This window comes from Erpetoichthys calabaricus, chromosome 12 (assembly GCF_900747795.2).
Source record: "Erpetoichthys calabaricus chromosome 12, fErpCal1.3, whole genome shotgun sequence".
Classification (NCBI taxonomy): domain Eukaryota; kingdom Metazoa; phylum Chordata; class Cladistia; order Polypteriformes; family Polypteridae; genus Erpetoichthys; species Erpetoichthys calabaricus.
Window position 1 is genome coordinate 29,240,969 of NC_041405.2, and position 20,386 is coordinate 29,261,354.

The 20,386-nt window shown below is 36.9% G+C and overlaps 1 protein-coding gene across 3 annotated transcripts in view; it reads right to left on the reverse strand.

Annotated features, from left to right (window-relative positions):
• LOC114663251 (meiosis inhibitor protein 1) overlaps nucleotides 1-20,386 on the reverse strand; it is a 109,522-nt gene that overhangs the window by 29,430 nt on the left and 59,706 nt on the right. For all 3 annotated transcript variants that reach the window (XM_051934843.1, XM_051934842.1, XM_051934844.1), the window contains 5 exons: nucleotides 11,345-11,492; nucleotides 6,212-6,499; nucleotides 3,045-3,216; nucleotides 2,573-2,677; nucleotides 2,048-2,158 (listed from right to left, as the gene is read on the reverse strand). In XM_051934843.1, coding sequence (XP_051790803.1) covers nucleotides 2,048-2,158; nucleotides 2,573-2,677; nucleotides 3,045-3,216; nucleotides 6,212-6,499; nucleotides 11,345-11,492 — 824 coding nt within the window. The remainder of the gene's footprint in view (nucleotides 1-2,047; nucleotides 2,159-2,572; nucleotides 2,678-3,044; nucleotides 3,217-6,211; nucleotides 6,500-11,344; nucleotides 11,493-20,386) is intronic.

Below are 20,386 nucleotides of genomic sequence, written 5' to 3' on the forward strand. Positions count from 1 at the left end.
AATCCACCTGGCCTTACTCCACTTCCACTTAGTCTCTTGCACGCACAATATATCAACCTTCCTTCTCTCCATCATATCTGCTCTCTCCCCTTACCAGTCATACTGCCAACACTCAAACGTCCTACCCTCAGTCCCACTCTCTTTACTTTCCTTCTCTTCTCCTGCCTCCGGACACGTCTTCCCCCTCTTCTTCTCCTTGTTCAGCCAACAGTAGCCCAATTTTCACCAGCACCCTGTTGGAGGTAGTTGTTAACCCGGGGCTCGACCGATCCGGTATGGAAATTTGTATTGTTGTCCACATATTGATATGGCAAAATTTTACGCCAGATGCCCTTCCTGACATAACCCTCCCCATTTATCCGGGCTTAGTCCGGCACGAAGAAACACACTGGTTTGTGCATCCCCTGTGGCTGGGTTAAATAAAGAAATAAATATATATAAATACAGTATCAGCCAAATACAGTAATACAAAGAGTACACAACACATGTTTCGCCCTCATAGGGGCTTATCAGGTGTATACACTTTTGCATCCCCTTACAAGAATCGAACTTTGGATGTCAGCGCCTGACACAATGCCTCAGACACACCGCAACGGCAGCTGTTTTGCTTATTTGGCAGGGTGAAGATTGGAGTATTACATTATTTTTTAAGTCTGAATTGCAATCTGATTATTAGGTGGTTACCTACTAGGTAACACTTGTGGTTGGTCAGCCAGCCAGCTGCAAGAAGCAGCTCATAGATATGTAATACAGTTTTGCTGATGTGCAGTCAGTTATAATGACTACTGATTATGATCAATAAACCCTTTAAACACTGGAGCAAGTTTTCAGAATTTGACTGTTAACCTAGTGAACACAGAGCTCCCACCATCAGACATTCTCAGACAACACAACCAGCATGAATCAGCATAAAAAAAAAAACAAAAAAAAAAAAACAGGAAACTGGGATGAAGGGGATGAACTCAGGTGAGAGCAAAACACCACAGCACCTGACGTCGCCCCAACACTGCAATAAAATATGCTTACTAACTACACTGCTAGTCTGGATTATCATACCGATGGACATGTTAACTAGATGCACAAAAACACTGCCAACAAGTTGCAGAAAAACACTGTCAACTAGTGAGATGTTATTTATGCTACTGTCAGTTAGTGAGAGAACACAATTTTGGTACTAACTCACTAAATAAATATTTGTAATAAACCTATCATATATAAAGCTAAGGTGTACCACAAATAATGAAGAGGAAAAAAAACATTCTTAGCTTTACAGAAAACGTCTCTGGGCATAGTTCAGTAAAGCCTAGTATGTAATTTGTAAACTGCTTCCTATCTGATTGCAAAGCAAGTGGTGTCAAGTAGTAATGCATGGTAGATAGATTGGACAGAAATACAAAGAGAGACTCTGAAAGAGAGAGAGAGAGAGAAAGAGAAGAGAGAGATTGAGAGGGAGGTGAGAAGCATATTTGCAGTCTATCCTAACAGCAGTAGGCACAAGGTTTGAATCAAATTTTGGCAACAGTCAACAGCAAGGCCCACTCACACATTGCCAGCTTAGAAACACTAATTTAAAAAAAAAAAAAGGATATCTTTGGGATTTAGGAGGTACAATGGAGTACCTAAAGAAAAACCTGGGTACTGACACAGGTAAAATGTGCAGACACCACACCAAACAGACAACAAATGGGTATACAATTCAATCTAAGGACAATGGATCTGGAAGTCAGTAGTACTAACAGTCACATAAAGTAGGCTTAAAAAATGGAGAGATGTCAGTTTACAATTATCTTGTCTTTGTCTGAGCTACGATGAAAGCTACAAAGAAATGGGAAAACTATTAATAGCTACATACAGTAGGCAGATATGAAAGTGTTTCTCATTTGAGAAATAGTGTAAAGTTTTTATGTATCATTCATTTTCAATTTGCTTTCCATAAATTTGTTTTTTTTTTCAAAATCTGTATCTGAAAAGATATTACATTCCACAAACAATGGAACTGTTACTTAAATTGTCATAAAAGAATAAATTACTCCAAGACTATCTTTACCTTTGTTTTTGTAACAAGGTATGGCAAGATGCAGGCTGCAATAGAGATAGTTAAATGCTGGCTGTAGTATTTTTGTCTCTGATTTCTTCACTTTGCCAGTTAAGTTACACACTAGAAGTTAAAATACATAGCTGTTAATGTCAATTCAGTACTTCAAATAAACTGTGTTGTATTTTTCATAAGCATAAATAAACTTTAATGTCATTTTTGTAAATACTGAGTAAGCACAGAACATTTGTGTATCTAAATATAACGGAGATCACTCTAGTCATTTGCCTAGAATTCTTTTTTTCACTTTTACCACTGCAGTAGATTAATCTTCAACACAAGACTAGAATCCACAGAGGCACTTTGGGAAGAGGGCACTTTAGCTTAACTATAACTTGTGGTATACAGATTTAACACAACATGAATTTGTAGATGTTAGGAACTACTAACCTTTGTAATTGCATTTTTTATTTTTTGCTATTGATAAAAACAATAACAATGCAATAATAATAAAAACAGAGTAATAAGGAATATTACCATGATACAAAAGTTTAAAATCTGTGTCATCCTCTTCTTTTACTGATAAACTGCTTAGCTGTACCATGCAGAGAAGTTGCAGGATTAATGGTAGATGTTCATTTCCTTGAGAGGAAGGAAGCAATATATTGCTTAACTGTTTTTTTCTTGGTTGCCATATATCAATAAAAATACTGTTATTTTTATTAATGTTTGTATTTTGTTTTATTTGTGAGTCTTGGCAAGGCTGTTTATTTTAGCTGTTAGGTAAACAATAAGAAAAGTGGTCCAGAAAATCAAGTAAAATAAACTTTTCAATCTCATTTATCAGGGAACTGCTTTGAAAGAGATGTTTATTTGTCCCTTTTCCATTATATCTTTCTTGTAAATTCACTGGAAGTATTAGGAGTAGTAGTGATATGATATATTATGCCATCAGACTCGGGGTTAAATGTTTAGTTAGTGACTAAAATACAGTATATTACTGCCTCACCTTCTAAAGCCTCAGTCTCATTCTCAATAATGAACTGTTGCAGAAATTGAAGTAACTTGGGCCGCATTATTTCAAAGACTGATAAGTCATGACTCTGATTATTCTGCAAGTAAGAGCTAAGCAGTAGGAGTGCTCTGTGGGAAAGCCTGGCTTCACCAGAGCAGATAATTTCCTAATGAAGAGGAAAAAAATATATATTTTTTTGGTATTTGGTACACTGTATTAATCTGCAAGAATGAAAGATTTTAATGTTCACAAAAAATACATTTTCAGGTATAAACCATATAGTAAGTTCATAGGTTTCTTCCCAGGCTGGAAACACTCAGTATAATATGTTAAAACCCATGGTATTTACTAATTCTCAAATGTCAATATTATGCAAGATTAACTTACAACACAGATATTATTACTAAAAATAATAGTATATATGCAACGGTACCTTCAATTTTACATTCTTATTTGCAAATGTAATACTGAAGCTGTCCATGTCTCGAACTTCCAGGAACTCTCTCAGTGGCCAATTCAGAGTTCCCAGTTGTCCTAAACTGAACATTTGGAAGGTGGGAGGTAAGAGTACCACCAACAAATAAATCTTGAATTTTGAAAAGAACAGACCACACAGGACTTGAATAAAGAATTTTGGAGCTATAAAGCACTAAACTATTATGATATCTTTTTGCCTATTAATCAATCAGCAAATATTAAAATAAAAAAAATTACATGCCCTTAAGAAGCAGCCTATATTTTATGAAACCGGTAATGTATATGTTAGTAGAAAATATGAAAAACGGAGAGGCTGAAACAAAAGCATATCTAATAAAAATTGCATGATTAAATATTCTGTAGTTTGTTACTTCAGTATGTTTATATATCTGTGTATAACACTGTATGCTAACACTAATCACAGCTGGTAATGTGATCATCCACGGAACAAAGACAAAAAAATTTTGGTGCTTATCCATAGAGTTTCTCTGCAGACAAGCCCCCCCAAGTATATCACTGGACTCCTGCACCACCATACAGCCTGTTTTCAGTGGCCACATTGAGTAAATTGTTGCATTACAGTAATTAAAAATCTAATCTAATCCAGTCTTTAAGGGTCAGATGTAAATTTTATATGTCTGTAGACAACTATGAATTAATTTTTCTTAACACTAGAAAACCAGAAGCCTGCAAAAAAACTTGTAATCCCGGGCCACCTTAAATTCCTTCGCACTTCTCCATTAAAATGTTTTGTTTCAGAAATGTAGCGATCAGCACAAGAAAACTGCATTCCCATCCCACCACCACCGCAGCTCAACTCAGGGAAAACGTTCTCCAAGCTCAAGTCTCTTCATCTGGGTGTGAGGTGCCTGGAGTTGTATAGGGTAAATAATATATTGTTATTTGGAATACATGGATTTCATGTGTGTTCTGTGTCGACAACGTATGTAAATGTAGAATGACAAGAAATACTGAACACAGGTGTAAAGGCAAAAGATGGGACTGTTTGGATGCAGCAACAGGTTAGCCATCATCCTGCCAGTCAATCTGACACACACATGTACTTCAACGAAACAGCAGGGCATGCCAAACTCACCAAGGTATTGTGCAAAAGTTCTGTTTGTGATTATGTTTTTTGATGACATTTATATGAAAAACATTTATATGTTAATTATATAAAAGCCACATCAAATGTTATTTACTTATCTTTCTACAGTGTAAAGTCATAAGTAGACTGCAGAGCTTCCTGTGTTTGATCGACATGAGATGCTGACAAAGCAGATGTTCAATGCCACTCCTTATTCAGGAAAAGATCAGTTATGAAAAGTGTGATGGCAGCTTTCACATGCAGCTATAGACTCTTCAGAACGCGAGCGATTCTCCACGCTAGTGTTTAGGTCTGACAGTGAATGTGTCCAAAAAAAAGAAGTCTGACTGCATTCTTGTACCATTGCTCACGTACTAAAGTGTCATCATGGTAGTAAATAAAATTTGTATATGCTTTTTATTTGCATCACTACAGAGAAATGCATTTTTTTATTGTGACATGCTACTGTGGAAGATTGTGGGTTCGCTTCCTGGTTCCTCGCTGTGTGGATGGCACTTTGAGTACTGAGAAAAGCGCTATATAAATGTAATGAATTATTATTATTATTATTGTTATATACGAAAACTCTCCAAAATGCTTCATTCTATACAATACTGTGTTTTGTCCACAGGAAGGTCTCACAAAATGGGAAACCAATCCGCAGACCATAGTTACCTAGCTATCCCCCTTTCCTGGTTCTTGATTCCAGCAAAAGAAGTTGAAGATATGCACACTCTAAATGTCTTGGAATGTCAAGGTTCCTTTCTGCATCTTTAGATATGCATTTGCCAAGACTGTCATCAAAACTGTCAAAATGAGGAACACAGTGTACTACCAGAACAAACAGTTCTGGAGATGTTTACTTTAATACTAAAATGACAGGTAGACACTTACAGAATTAATGAATATAAATGCTTCCAGACATAAGTAAACACCTTTCTTCTTGTATTAATGGCACAAATTTATCTGGAAGCAAAACACAGCTTGTATTACAAGTTTTTTTTGAGAAGCAAAACATGGTGTTTCGCTGTAAATTCAATTTTGCGCAAATCATTTCACTCATCATTATTCAGAACCTTATTTATATTATCAAAAACATAAGTATATTTGGACAAAGTACACTTGGTTTGTATAACCAAACATACTAAAAAATGTATGATTTTGGGGACCTCTGGAGAGACTTTATTTGCAGATGAGTTTAACAAAATAAAGACAAACTATAATTAGCTACTTCCTAGTGATATAACCATGTTTGAAATTAGATGAACATGGCATTTTTCTAGGGTGTTCAGTTTTCCTTCCACTTTTCAAAAACAGTTTTCTAACAACTTTACTTTGATGAATATGAGTGTGCTTTGCAGTTGACTAGCGTCCCGTCCAAGTTTGGTTTCTGCCTTATGTAAACCCTGCACTAGAATAAGCAGGTCAAGAAAAGAAATGAGACATGTATGCTACATATTACAGAGAGGTAGTAATGATTACTAAATTTAAAACCATGAAGCAGTGCTGGAATATTTTACTTTAAACAATTTATGTGTATTACACTTAATTATAAGCATACAGAGGAGTTTATTAAGACTCCTCAGTCATTCCTTACCATTAAAACAAGCAAAGCAGTGGAGTTAGTTTCTACTAAAGAAATTACAGGCTGATGTAGTTCCATCTGTTCACTTTCTGATTCAAGTAATGGCAGGCTATAACTGCAACCATAACCTCCAGTGTTTTCTGTTGGCCAGTCAAGCCACTGTTCCAATACATGTAAGCCAAACTTCTCTGTTAGTGCTGAGTAGTGGAACAAGAACCTCAATACTTGAGGATGGTGTGTGTATACTGACAAAAAATTGGGGACTGATCCCAGAAGTTTGCAGATGTTACTTAAAGAAACCTAGAAAAAGAAACTGATTTTCAGTCAAATACACAATAAAAATGATGTTTGCCTTGCACTCAAGTTACTGTACTTTCGCTAGTAGAAACACAGCTTCCTTCTGATCTAAGTAGTTTTTTTAATTTCAAAGATTACTCAGTTTACTGCTAGAATAATATTAGCTGTAGGACTTCACTGGTGCAATGAGTATCTTAAACCTGTTAAAGTCCTATCACTAGATACTAAATCCAGAAGTCTGGTATTGTGGTGTGAACCTTAAATGTACTAAGGTCACCATTACTTAAGAGATCTCTTACCCTTATGCCTAGGAATGGGATAAAGACAACGCAGAGGCCTTGTTCTAGAAAAAGTCTCCTCCAAAAGAACAAGTTTCAACTCTACACTGGGAAACGCAAGTGAAATTTGAATTTTGTATTTTGAAGTTTGTGTCTGAGCTTCGTAAATATTTACTTTATTTAATAAGTTAAAATTACATAACTAATGAAATACTTAAAAGTATTGTGTGAAACAGGCAATTTTGATCTTCACGTTTTGACTGTTATCACAATAAATAATTTCACACAATTATGTGCTCTCTAACCCTAATTATTACTCATTTCTGCTCTGATGAGTGTACTGTATTAATTAAACTGTTGAGCTGGAGAAGAACGAAACCTTAAAACCTAAACTCAGAACAGGTGCTGGGTGTCTTCTAGAATATGGTCAATGAAACAGACTTTACCAACATGAAATAAACATGTTCAACAGGAGATGTCTAAAAATATTATTTGTAAATTCACAACATGATGAAGACAAAGCACTGGAATAGATTTATCAAAGCACATTTAGACTGATTAAAAGCAATTACAATACAAAACTATAAATCTATCAAGCAGATGAATGAACACTTCTTTTTGTTTCAATATTAAAGTAAGCCTATTTCATTTTCTTATGGCACAGTAGTAGAGATATATAGACTAAATATTGTCTGGTCTGGAAAAATAAACTTTGATACATTTTCTTAACTGTTTATACTTCTGGTACAATGTGGCTGTCATTTTTATTATTTCCTATAAATGTGATACATATGTGAGATATATTTTAGGTCCTTTCTTACTCTCAATCTACATGCTCCCATTAGGCTTGATCATTTCAAAACATAAACTGAATTACTATAGCTATGCAGATGACATAAGTGATTTATTTATCAATAGCACCAAATGACTCTGAAAGCTCTAAATTCTGTAATCCAGTGTCTTTCTAGCATCATTGAATGAATGAATAACAATTTCCTTAAACTTAACATGGAAAAAGAAGAAATTTTAATTATAAGCAGCAACCAAAAAACAAACTAGCTCATCTGGATTTACAAGCAAATGTCAGAATCAAAGAACCTAGGTGTCATTTTAGATTTAGAGCTCAACTTCAAATCACACATTACAGATTACTATTAACCATAATTATTACTATTGCTAAGGCAGCATTCTTTTACTTTAAGAAACATTGCATAAGTTAGATCTCTTATATTTTGCAAGATCCAGGAAAGTTAACATGTGCTTTTTAATCTGTTTAGATTATTGTAATGCACTCCTATCAGAAATAACTAAAAAGATACTCTAAAACTCAGCTGCAACAAGTCCATTTTGGTTCTGTTCAATCTCGTAAGAAAATACTAACAAAAATAGCATTTCTTCATGCTATGGGTAGTGGAAATTAGTTATTTTCATAAAATGCAATTTTATTTGATGTTTTATAAAACTGGTCATTAATCACTACTTTTGCATAATTTCTTTGTTTCCTCCCAGTACTCAGTGGTGACACTATGTGCCAAACAAGTATGCTGCAGCCATCTGTGATGCTGAAAAGATAACAGAGCTCTACATGCTTGTCATGTTAATGATGACACATTCATGGATGTTTTCAAATGTTATTAAATCATACTTACACATTTCCTTTCAGTTTGTGTATTTATTAACTCACATGCTTATAAGCAAACAATTTAAATAAAATTAATTACTTTTACAAGATCTCTTATAACTCTAATCTGACATATGCTACTTACACAGGTATTCACACCAGACATATTAATATTTGGTTGAACCATCTTTTTCTGTAATAGCAGCTTTAAGATTTTTAGAGTATGGTAGGTGTTTGCAATGGTTAGGAATACTTTTTGCCCATTGCTCTTAGCATATTTGCTTCATCTTCTTCAGGTTCTTGCGACAATAATTGTGAACCATAACTTTCAAATCATGCTACAGATGGTACACAGGACTGTTTTAACTTTGACTAGGCTGCTCAAATACAATCACTTTCTTATTCCTAAACCAGTCCAACCAGTAACTTTGGCCATAGGCTTGCAATCACCGTCTTAAAAAGACTCTTGATCTATGCTTGCAATTGAGAAGAATGAATTAAGCATCACTGCAGTATTTCAGTACAGTACCCTATCCATTAAAAGTTACGCAGTTCCTTCTAATGAAAAGCAGCACAACAGCCACCATACTTCAAAGTAGGGTTTGTGGTATTTATGACATAGGCAGTATTAGGTTCATGACACACATAATCCTTTGAATTCTGGTGACTGTGTACAGATGGTACAGACCTATAAATATCTGGGAGTGCAGCTGGATGATAAATTAGACTGGACTTCCAATACTGATGCTTTGTGCAAGAAAGGACAGAGCCGACTATACTTCCTTAGAAGGCTGGCGTCCTTCAACATCTGCAATAAGATGCTGCAGATGTTCTATCAGACAGTTGTGGCAAGCGCCCTCTTCTACGTGGTGGTGTGCTGGGGAGGCAGTATTAAGAAGAAAGATGCCTCACACCTGGACAAACTGGTGAGGAAGGCAGGCTCTATTGTTGGCATGGAGCTGGACAGTTTAACATCTGTGGCAGAGCGAAGGGCGCTCAACAGGCTCCTATCAATTATGGAGAATCCACTGCATCCACTAAATAGTATCATCTCCAGACAGAGGAGCAGCTTCAGCGACAGACTGCTGTCACTGTCCTGCTCCACTGACAGATTGAGTAGATCGTTCCTCCCCCAAACTATGCGACTCTTCAATTCCACCCGGGGGGGTAAACATTAACATTTAACATTATACACAGTTATTGTCTGTTTTTCACCTGCATTATTATTATTATCAATCTTTAATTTAATATTTTTTATTGTACAGTGGAACCTCTAGATACGAGTTTAATTCGTTCCAGCACTAAGCTTGTATAGCGAATTTCTCGTATCTAGAACAAACTTCTCCATTGAAAAAAATGGAAATCCAGTTAATCCGTTCCGCACCCCAAATATATTAACATAAAAATCAATTTTCCTAACAAATAACACTGATAAATTATATATACTGTAGTCTACCTTTAATAAATAACACTGGTAAATAATATAACTGATTATTAAAAGAATCAAAACAGGTGTCTAAAGTGCAGCAGAGCATTCAATAAATAATCCTTAAAACAGTTGTGAAGTGGAGGTTTAAAATACACAAGATGACAATCCCCGGTGTTTCTTCTCTGTTAGCGTCTCACCTGCGGGCTCTGCAACAGGCGAGACACTCTTAATGCAGCTGACCTTCTCTACACCGTCCTGCTTCAGCTGTTTGGCTTGTCTGTTCAGCTACACGCGAGCCTGCGCGCGCACGCACACACACACACACACACACACACACACACACACACACACACACATTCTGACTCTCTCTCTCTCTCTACCGGCTCGCGCTTCTCTATATATGCGGAGAGGACATGGCAGCTGCAGCCCATCAGCCACAGGAACAATCATGGATGTGGGCAGTTTCCCACCTGTGCACTTAAGTGACAAACGCAGACACCGCAGATCGCGGCTCGCAACTGCTACCACGCCCCCTCGCTAAGCCGCGAGCTATACCCACAGCCTGGGTCGTGGCTCGTTACGCGAGCCAATGCTCGCATTTAGATCTGAATTTTTCGCTCATACTTTCCTCGTATTTTGAATTTCTCGTATACAGAGGTGATCGTATCTCGAGGTTCCACTGTATCAGTATGCTGCTGCTGTATAATGTGAATTTCCCATTGGGATTAATAAAGTATCTATCTATCTATTTATCTAAACACAAGACCACTTCCCAAAAGGCATCTGTTTTGCTCCAGTTCTTTCTAGACAACTAATTCTGAAAAGTTGACTTTTGACAAATACACTTTTTAGACAGTATCTGGGCACTGTGATATAATTCCCATTATTTGATTATTAAGCCAACAGTGGTCAGAGGTGGGTTAAAAAACTTTTCCTGATATGTGCTTTTAAACCACTTCATTTGACTGTTCCATGGAATGTTTCTACCCATTATTTTCATATTTTTGTGACAAATGAATTCGTAACTAACAAGAAGTTGTATCCTGAAAATGTAACAGCAGCTTCAATGATGCATAAGCAGAAACCAAAGACAATGAAGCAATTGTTAGGGAAATGTCTTACTTATATAAGACCAGAGTGGTGCAAATTGTATAAGCAGCAATATTTCAATTTCTGAATTTAAGATAAATGCTATAATAACAATTTTGTCTCTTAAAAAATTCTTTTGAAAGAAAAAAAAAAAACAGACTAGAACAAGGTATTTATCAGTTGCAAACTAGCAAATTTTAAAAAGTCTGAATTCTTCTATAACAAATTATATTTCTTTTACAACTGAAGCATGAGAAAATTAAGTAAACTACTCAGGATGACCAAGCAAGTAGGGAATAGCAAGTAAATCAGCAATCTTGTGATTTAAAGTTCATTGTCTTAATGAAAACAATTACAGGGCCTTGAATATACAGAATTAAAATCAATTTCCTTTTAATCTGGCATTAAATCTTATAGCAAACTGTACAGACCCAGTCCATGTTTGTAGACTTGTCTTGGCTCACAGACAGCAGGTACAAGGCAGCTTTTAGGGCAAATGTAAATATTTTCTCTCCATGCTCATTAATTGAGCACAGTAAGTTGCATACTGCTGGGAAAATGGCATCTTCCTGGATTAACCTAAACAAGAAAAAAAAAAATTGCATTTGTACTATTTTTGTAAAGGAGTAACCACCTAGAAAAACTCAAGGTTCTTTACTGACTATATGCAACAAGTGCATTGGAATACTTACATGTTCAACCACACTCATTTATCACATAGTATGCAAATAGACAACAATGCAACAAGGGGCAGGGCAAAAAGGCATTGCAATCATGAGTGCAACAAGGTAATAGTGTACTGTATATAAGTGAAAACCAATACTAAATAAGCAAAAATAATAAAAGTATAACTGTACATTAAATGTAATGTTGTAATACAGTAAACAGTAATAGTAGGTGTTAGACCTGTTAAAAAGTAATACTAGTAAGTGCAGGTGCTAAAACTAGAAGGGTTACAAGTAAATAATGCAGACAGCTTGATATGGGGAAAATATTTTGTGCTTTGCTGTAACAGATTGAGGTAGATGCTGTCCGTTTCTCCTGTCTACCATAGAATACACAATCCTAATAGCACTGGTGAATACTCTAGAGGTACTTGTCGAGGAGGTGGCCTTGGAATAATTCTGTGCAATGAATTGTGAACCGATTGTAAACACGGAGGGAAATTTACATGCTATGAGGCGCTTATATTAGATATTAAAACAGATTCCATCACAATTGTAGTACTACCTCTGCCATATGTGGCTCTGAGGCTAAGGAGCTGTGCTCGTATTCAGAAAGTTGCTGGTTCGAATCCCCATCACTGCTAAAAGAGATCCTACTCTGCTGTGCCCTTGAGCAAGACCCTTAACCTGTTTTTGCTCCAGGGGCGCTGTACAATGGCTGACACTGTGCTCTGACCCCAAGGGGTTTGCGAAAACTAACAAATTCCTAATACAAGAAATTGTATAAAGTGTAAGAACAGAAAAAAAATATATGTATTGCTCACGACTGAATTTGGCAGCTTTTTTTAACCCGTCTTAGCTGTCAATTATGATCCATGTAGTGTTGATGGGGGATCTATATATACACATAGATGTGGAAACTGGCACTTTCAGCAAATATTTCACTCATATGTTAAACACAGAAGGGTTTTATTAGATTGTCAATGGTCTGACTAACTGTCACAACCACACAGGTCTAATTATTACTTACAGATTTACAGTAATCCCTCCTCGATCGCGGGGGTTGCGTTCCAGAACCCCCCGCGAAAGGTGAAAATCCACAAAGTAGAAACCATATGTTTATATGGTTATTTTTATATTGTCATGCTTGGGTCACAGATTTGCACAGAAACACAGGAGGTTGTAGAGAGACAGGAACTTTATTCAAACACTGCAAACAAACATTTGTCTCTTTTTCAAAAGTTTAAACGTGCTCCATAACAACACAGAGATGACAGTTCCGTCTCACAATTAAAAGAATGCAAACATATCTTCCTCTTCAATGGAGTGCGCGTCAGGAGCAGAGAATGTCAGAGAGAGAGAGAGAGATAAAAGCAAACAATCAGAAATCAATAGGGCTGTTTGGGCTTTTAAGTATGCGAAGCACCGCCGGACAATGCAGCTGCTAGGAAAGGAGCAATGTAAAGGTAGTCTTTCAACATTTTTTTTAGAGGAGCGTTCGTATCGTCTAGTGGTGCGAACAGCCCCCCTCTGCTCACACCCCCTCCATCAGGAGCAGAGAATGTCAGAGAGAGTGAGAGAGACAGAGAAAAACAAACAAAAATCAATACGTGCCGTTCGAGCTTTTAAGTATGCGAAGCACCATGCAGGAAGCATATCGCTTGACAAACCAGCTGCAAGAAAGGGAGCAACGTGAAGATAATCTTTCAGCATTTTTAGATGAGCGTCTGTATCGTCTAGGGGTGCGAACTGCCCCCCTGCTCACACCCCCTCCGTCAGGTGCAGAGAATGTCAGAGCAAGAGAGAGAAAGAGAGAGAGAGAAAGGCAAACAATCAAAAATCAATATGTGCTGTTTGATCTTTTAAGTATGCGAAGCACCATGCAGGAAGCATATCGCTTGACAAAGCAGCCACATTTAAGCCCAGCAAGAAAGTGAGTAATGTGAAGGTAATCTTTCAGTGTTTTTTGAGGAGCAGCCGTATCTTCTAGGAGTGCGAACAGCCCCTGTGCTCACAATATATTTGAGGAATTTTATTTAATAGGTAATACGCGCTCTGGTTGGGTAGCTTCTCAGCCATCTGCCAATAGCGTCCCTTGTATGAAATCAACTGGGCAAACCAACTGAGGAAGCATGTACCAGAAATTAAAAGACCCATTGTCCGCAGAAATCCGCGAACCAGCAAAAAAATATATTTAAATATGCTTACATATAAAATCCGCAATAGAGTGAAGCCGCGAAAGTCGAAGCGCGATATAGTGAGGGATTACTGTATTATTCAAAATGTAAAAATTAATTCATTAAATTATTTCTGATCACTACTTAATTACATTTGGTTTGTTATTGCCTTTATCAATACAATCACATCTGAAAATATTTTCGGTACAAGTCTAGATTGTAGCCCTGTATCAAAAAGTGCAGATTTTGAGAAACTCAAAAATTATGAAAAACAATCTAGATTAGCTGATATGTAATTATAATGTGAGGCTTTGGATACAGTAGCTCCATTTTAAAAAAAGTGATTAAGGCACAGGGAAACCTCACCCTGGTTTAGTAAGAGTACTCATACTCCTGCTCTTAAATAAGATGCAAAAAACTAACAAACTAAGAACAACAAAGCTGAAATGAAGGGATTGTGTTAAAAAATGCTTTAGTTGCCTCACATTTTTATGCAATCGTTTTGTTCACCCCACTGAATTAAAGCTGAATGTCTGCACTTCAACTGCATCTGAGTTGTTTCATTTAAAATTCATTGTGGTAATGTACAGAACCAAAATTAGAAACAAGTTGTCCCTGTCCAAATATTTATGGACATAACTGTATATACACATACACATATACAGATTTTAGTACTTCAAGACTGAAAAAGTCTAAGTTGTATTAAAGTTGTATTTCAAAACATTGCAGTTTCTAAAGGTGGTACACCAAGAAAAACATTCAGTACCCGTAGCCTTGAGATGATATGCGACATTTAATCACATTAAGCATCTGTTTTGATTAATAGGTCTGCTACTTTATATACAAAATCATGCTGTGTTACTACTGTTAGAATTAATTAAAATCAAAGATGATGCTCCACTTTGCAGTACTGGGTTTATTATTAGTAGAGAGCCCTGACCAGATGGTACAACTTCTTAAACGTTTTGGAACTCCTGGAATAATGGACAAGGAAAACAAGAGGTTAAGAATATCAGTGAGGACTGAAGCAAGCATCAGTGCAACAATTTCATGACACAAGAAGGCATATCTTTAGGGTCAGCAGCCTTAAATGCTTTGACCCTGCTAAATGTTTTTTGCACGTCCTGGTGAGACAGCAACAGCACAAATTCCCTTAGCTCAAGGTGAACTTTGTGTAAGTAAGTGTCATTCTAAGTATCAAAACTTGCATAGTGAGTATTCAGCTCACCATTGAGGTGCTTTTTATTTAATTTCACACATTAATTCTTTGTAGTTGATGAAGCCCTGTATTTCATTACAATTATGGAAAGTCACCATTAGTTAGAACCGAAAGAGTTCCCATAAACAATCTAATATATGAGTTGCAACTACTGCATTTACTTTATATTCCTATGTTGGCTGCAGATGCAACTTCTGCCTCATGAGACCATATTTAATTGTAAAAAAATTCACTAATTCATCTTCCAAACCACCTTATTCTAGTACAGGATCACAGTGGGGACTGGAACCCAGTCATGAAGCTACAGAAACAAAACAGATGCCACTACTGGAAAAGGCAACTCTCTTTTACGGGACACACACTCACACTAAGTCATTTTGTCATCTTCTGTCAACTTAATCTGCAAATCGTTTTCATGTGGAAAGAAAATGGAATTCCAAGTGGAAGTTCAAGTGGACACAATGGAAATGTCTACACTGAAATCTGCTGGACCAGGATGTTTAACTCACAGCCTGGATATGTGTAGCTGTAACTATCATGCTTTCAGGAAGACACTACACCTGTTTTCAAGGCAAAGAAAAGGTAACTCCAGTAAACTGAAGGGCAATAGACTTGTAGCCTTAACATCCCACAATATGAAAACCCTACATAAGCTAATACTTAACTTCCTCAAACCTCAAATAAAAACAGGATTCGACCCCTTGTTACCCACAACAATATGTACCTCACATTTTCATCTAATTGATGCATAGGACCGACTCCCATTTGGGTAGGGCAGGTAGCTAAGTGAGGATCATTGTTTTTAACTTCTCTAGCTCTTTTACCACCATACAGCGCAGTGGCAGCAATACTGCCTCACAGTTAGCAGATTATAGGTTCGCATTCCCGGATCTTCTCTGCATGGAGCGCTTTGAGTAGTGAGAAAAGCACTATATAAAGTTAGGTCCATAAATATTTGGACAGAGAACTTTTTTCTAATTTTGGTTCTGTACATTACCACAATGAATTTTAAATGAAACAACTCAGATGCAGTTGAAGTGCAGGCTTTCAGCTTTAATTCAGTGGGGTGAACAAAAGATTGCATAAAAATGTGAGGCAACTAAAGCATTTTTTTAACACAATCCCTTCATTTCAGGGGCTCAAAAGTAATTGGACAAATTAAATAACTGGAAATAAAATGTTCATTTCTAATACTTGGTTGAAAACCTTTTGCTGGCAATGACAGCCTGAAGTCTTGAACTCATGGACATCACCAGATGCTGGGTTTCCTCCTTTTCAATGCTCTGCCAGGCCTTTACTGCAGTGGCTTTCAGTTGCTGTTTGTTTGTGGGCCTTTCTGTCTGAAGTTTAGTCTTCAACAAATGAAATGCATGCTCAATTGGGTTAAGATCAGGTGACTGACTTGGCCATTCAAGAATTTTCCACTTCTTTGCTTTAATAAACTCCTGGGTTGCTTCGGCTGTATGTGTTGGGTCATTGTCCTTCTGTATCATGAAACACCGCCCAATCAATTTGACTGCATTTAGCTGGATTTGAGCAGACAGTACGTCTCTGAACACCTCAGAATTCATTCGGCTGCTTCTGTCCTGTGTCACATCATCAGTAAACACTAGTGTCCCAGTGCCACTGGCAGCCATGCACGCCCAAGCCATCACACTGCCTCCATCGTGTTTTACAGATGATGTGGTATGCTTTGGCTATTTCATGGGCAGGTGTGGGCAAGTCCGTCGTTATGTCATTATCAATCAAGCAGATAAAAGGTCTGGAGTTGATTTGAGGTGTGGTGCTTGCATGTGGAAGATTTTGCTGTGAACAGACAACATGCGGTCAAAGGAGCTCTCCATGCAGGTGAAAGAAGCCATCCTTAAGCTGCGAAAACAGAAAAAACCCATCCGAGAAATTGCTACAATATTACGAGTGGCAAAATCTACAGTTTGGTACATCCTGAGAAAGAAAGCAAGCACTGGTGAACTCAGCAACGCAAAAAGACCTGGACATCCATGGAAGACAACAGTGGTGGATGATCGCAGAATCATTTCCATGGTGAAGAGAAACCCCTTCACAACAGCCAACCAAGTGAACAACACTCTCCAGGGGGTAGGCGTATCGATATCCAAGTCTACCAGAGAAGAAAAGACTGCATGAAAGTAAATACAGAGGGTGCACTGCAAGGTGCAAGCCACTCATAAGCCTCAAGAATAGAAAGGCTAGACTGGACCTTGCTAAAGAACATCTAAAAAAGCCAGCACAGTTCTGGAAAAACATTCTTTGGACAGATGAAACCAAGATCAACCTCTACCAGAATGAGGGCAAGAAAAAAGTATGGAGAAGGCGTGGAACAGCTCATTATCCAAAGCATACCACATCATCTGTAAAACACGGTGGAGGCAGTGTGATGGCTTGGGCGTGCATGGCTGCCAGTGGCACTGGGACACTAGTGTTTACTGATGATGTGACACAGGACAGAAGCAACCGAATGAATTCTGAGGTGTTCAGAGACGTACTGTCTGCTCAAATCCAGCTAAATGCAGTCAAATTGATTGGACGGTGTTTCATGATACAGAAGGACAATGACCCAAAACATACAGCCAAAGCAACCCAGGAGTTTATTAAAGCAAAGAAGTGGAAAATTCTTGAATGGCCAAGTCAGTCACCTGATCTTAACCCAATTGAGCATGCATTTCACTTGTTGAAGACTAAACTTCAGACAGAAAGGCCCACAAACAAACAGCAACTGAAAGCCACTGCAGTAAAGGCCTGGCAGAGCATTGAAAAGGAGGAAACCCAGCATCTGGTGATGTCCATGAGTTCAAGACTTCAGGCTGTCATTGCCAGCAAAAGGTTTTCAACCAAGTATTAGAAATGAACATTTTATTTCCAGTTATTTAATTTGTCCAATTACTTTTGAGCCCCTGAAATGAAGGGATTGTGTTCAAAAAATGCTTTAGTTGCCTCACATTTTTATGCAATCGTTTTGTTCACCCCACTGCATTAAAGCTGAAAGTCTGCACTTCAACTGCATCTGAGTTGTTTCATTTAAAATTCATTGTGGTAATGTACAGAACCAAAATTAGAAAAAAGTTGTCTCTGTCCAAATATTTATGGACCTAACTGTAAATCTAAAGTATTATCATTATAATACAGCTCTTATTATTGGAAGACAAGGTTAAGATAAATGAAGGTGGCTGCCCCCTTTGTGTCTTAGATTACAGAGTACTTGGCAGGCAAAATACTTATATTGTGTGACGCTACTGAGTTGTCTACAGAATAGGCGGTGAGCGAGAGTTTTACTAGAAACTATACTAGCTCCCTTCAAATTCACCCAAAACAAGTGTTTTTCCCAACAACAAAAACTAAACAAAACATACTTTAACAAAATATAACCGGTTTGTTAACTAAAACTTAAATAAAAACAAATAAAAGAAAAACCAAAAACAAGAAAATAAAAAAAACTTCTGTAATTATAATTTTGATTTTCACCACACTACCTCTTTGCAGTTGCCATTATATTTAACACTGTACAGTAGTAATTATTAGCTTAGAGAAGAACACTGATTTTAGGTACGTATGGCATGTACCCCTTCACTGCTGGCATCAGAATCTGAGGATTTCATTGGTCATTTCAGCCATCAGCATTTCCTTCTTTAAATGAGGGTGAATATCAAAGCCTTATCACTCACTGTGGAATTGTTCTGTGGATTTCATTAGCCAAAATTAACTGTAAGCACAGATGCCCTGTTTGCCAAGGGCTGGCAGCTTAAACAACAAAACTTAAAAGGAGCTTAAAACATGTCACAGGTTATCTTGGAAAATACAGCCACATAGTTTTAAATTAGAGTCTGCACAGTTTTAAATTACAGTCATGGAAGATATGTCAAGCTTGAATAGCCAACTTGGCATCAAATTCAGCCAGTATTTAGACTAGGAAAAATGTTATTTTTATACTATTCAACAATTTCAGCCTTATACACAAATATTGCTTGTTTCTGGGAAGTCCCATTGCAGTAACAGATTAAGAAGAGGCATAGTGTGGAAGAAATTTAACATCTTATTAAAGAAAGAAATGTCCCCTAACAGGACAAATCAGCTATCAGGCAGGATAAAAGCTGTTCATTGTATCTTTTATTTACTCCTCGGCAAAATGCCTTAGAGGAAGCATTCTTCAAAAGCAGTTTGTTACAGCATGGTCAGAATGGTCAGAGAAACAAAGAATAGAGGTTCATTTTATGAACTGTTGAATTTACATACAGTGTCAATCAATACGTACATTTTACTCTGGTTGGTTCATTGGTTTACACCGAAATGATTTATATAAAATAAAAGTGTTATATTATATTCTGGTTCTTCTTATACCTTTGAGTTACGCCACCACCCTTGAAATTTCTGCGCATATAACAATTGTCCATTCTCATTTATAGGACATCTGCCGATTTCTTAGTCATCTCTTAGTCATCCTTAAGTACATTTTGTATATTACATCAACCTTTCTTCTGGTACATTCTTTATTTACTTGACCATCTCAGTATTTTCCCTAAACCAATTATTGTATTTCAGTATACATTTTGTTGTTCACTTGATCTTTATCTGGTTTCCCACATTTATTAACCCTATAGGCTATTTCTTAGAGATAAAGGCTATGTTACCCTAAAATTATTCTTCCACAATAGCATGCAATCAAAGTTATCAACCAAGCTGATGTTACACATATACATTTAGTCTTAATCTTGCTATTATTACCAAAGTTTCAGTGTTTAGGCAATGTCGCAGAGCAAGTTCCTGTTACACTATCATTGATGGACTTCTGTATGTTAAATCCTCCATCAATAGCAAATAGTCAGACTAAAATAACCTTAATATACATGAAAAGCTGCAGTATTGCAAACTTTTTAAGAGGGATCATGATGTCACCCAGCTGTGCTTGGGAGCCCACCAGCACTTTCAATTCTGAAGTAAATCATCCTGCTTCCGATTTACTTTAACAACAGTGATGTACTAAATCTATTCTATATTGAAATAAACTTTAGCAATGGATCTGTGTACAATGAGCTTTCTTAATCCAACATTACCATGCTTAACATACGGCTCATTAATGATAACGCACTACTGTATAGCAGTCAGATACATTACTGAATGCATTGTTGATATGTCACGGGGAAAAAAAAAATCTTGATGAGTTTGCATGTCTAAATGAGGTAACTCAGTTTGGTCTGTTTACTCTGCTGTGATGCACAGCTCAGGACAAACTAGAATTGTTAGGATGTGAACTGAATAGCCATTAAATGGCCAATATCCTTGGAACATTGATGTAAAATTGATAAAATCTGCTCTTAATCCTACTTATTTCTACTAATCATTGATAGTGACTATAACATCTACATTTATATTCCTACATGTAAGTAAACACAAATTATG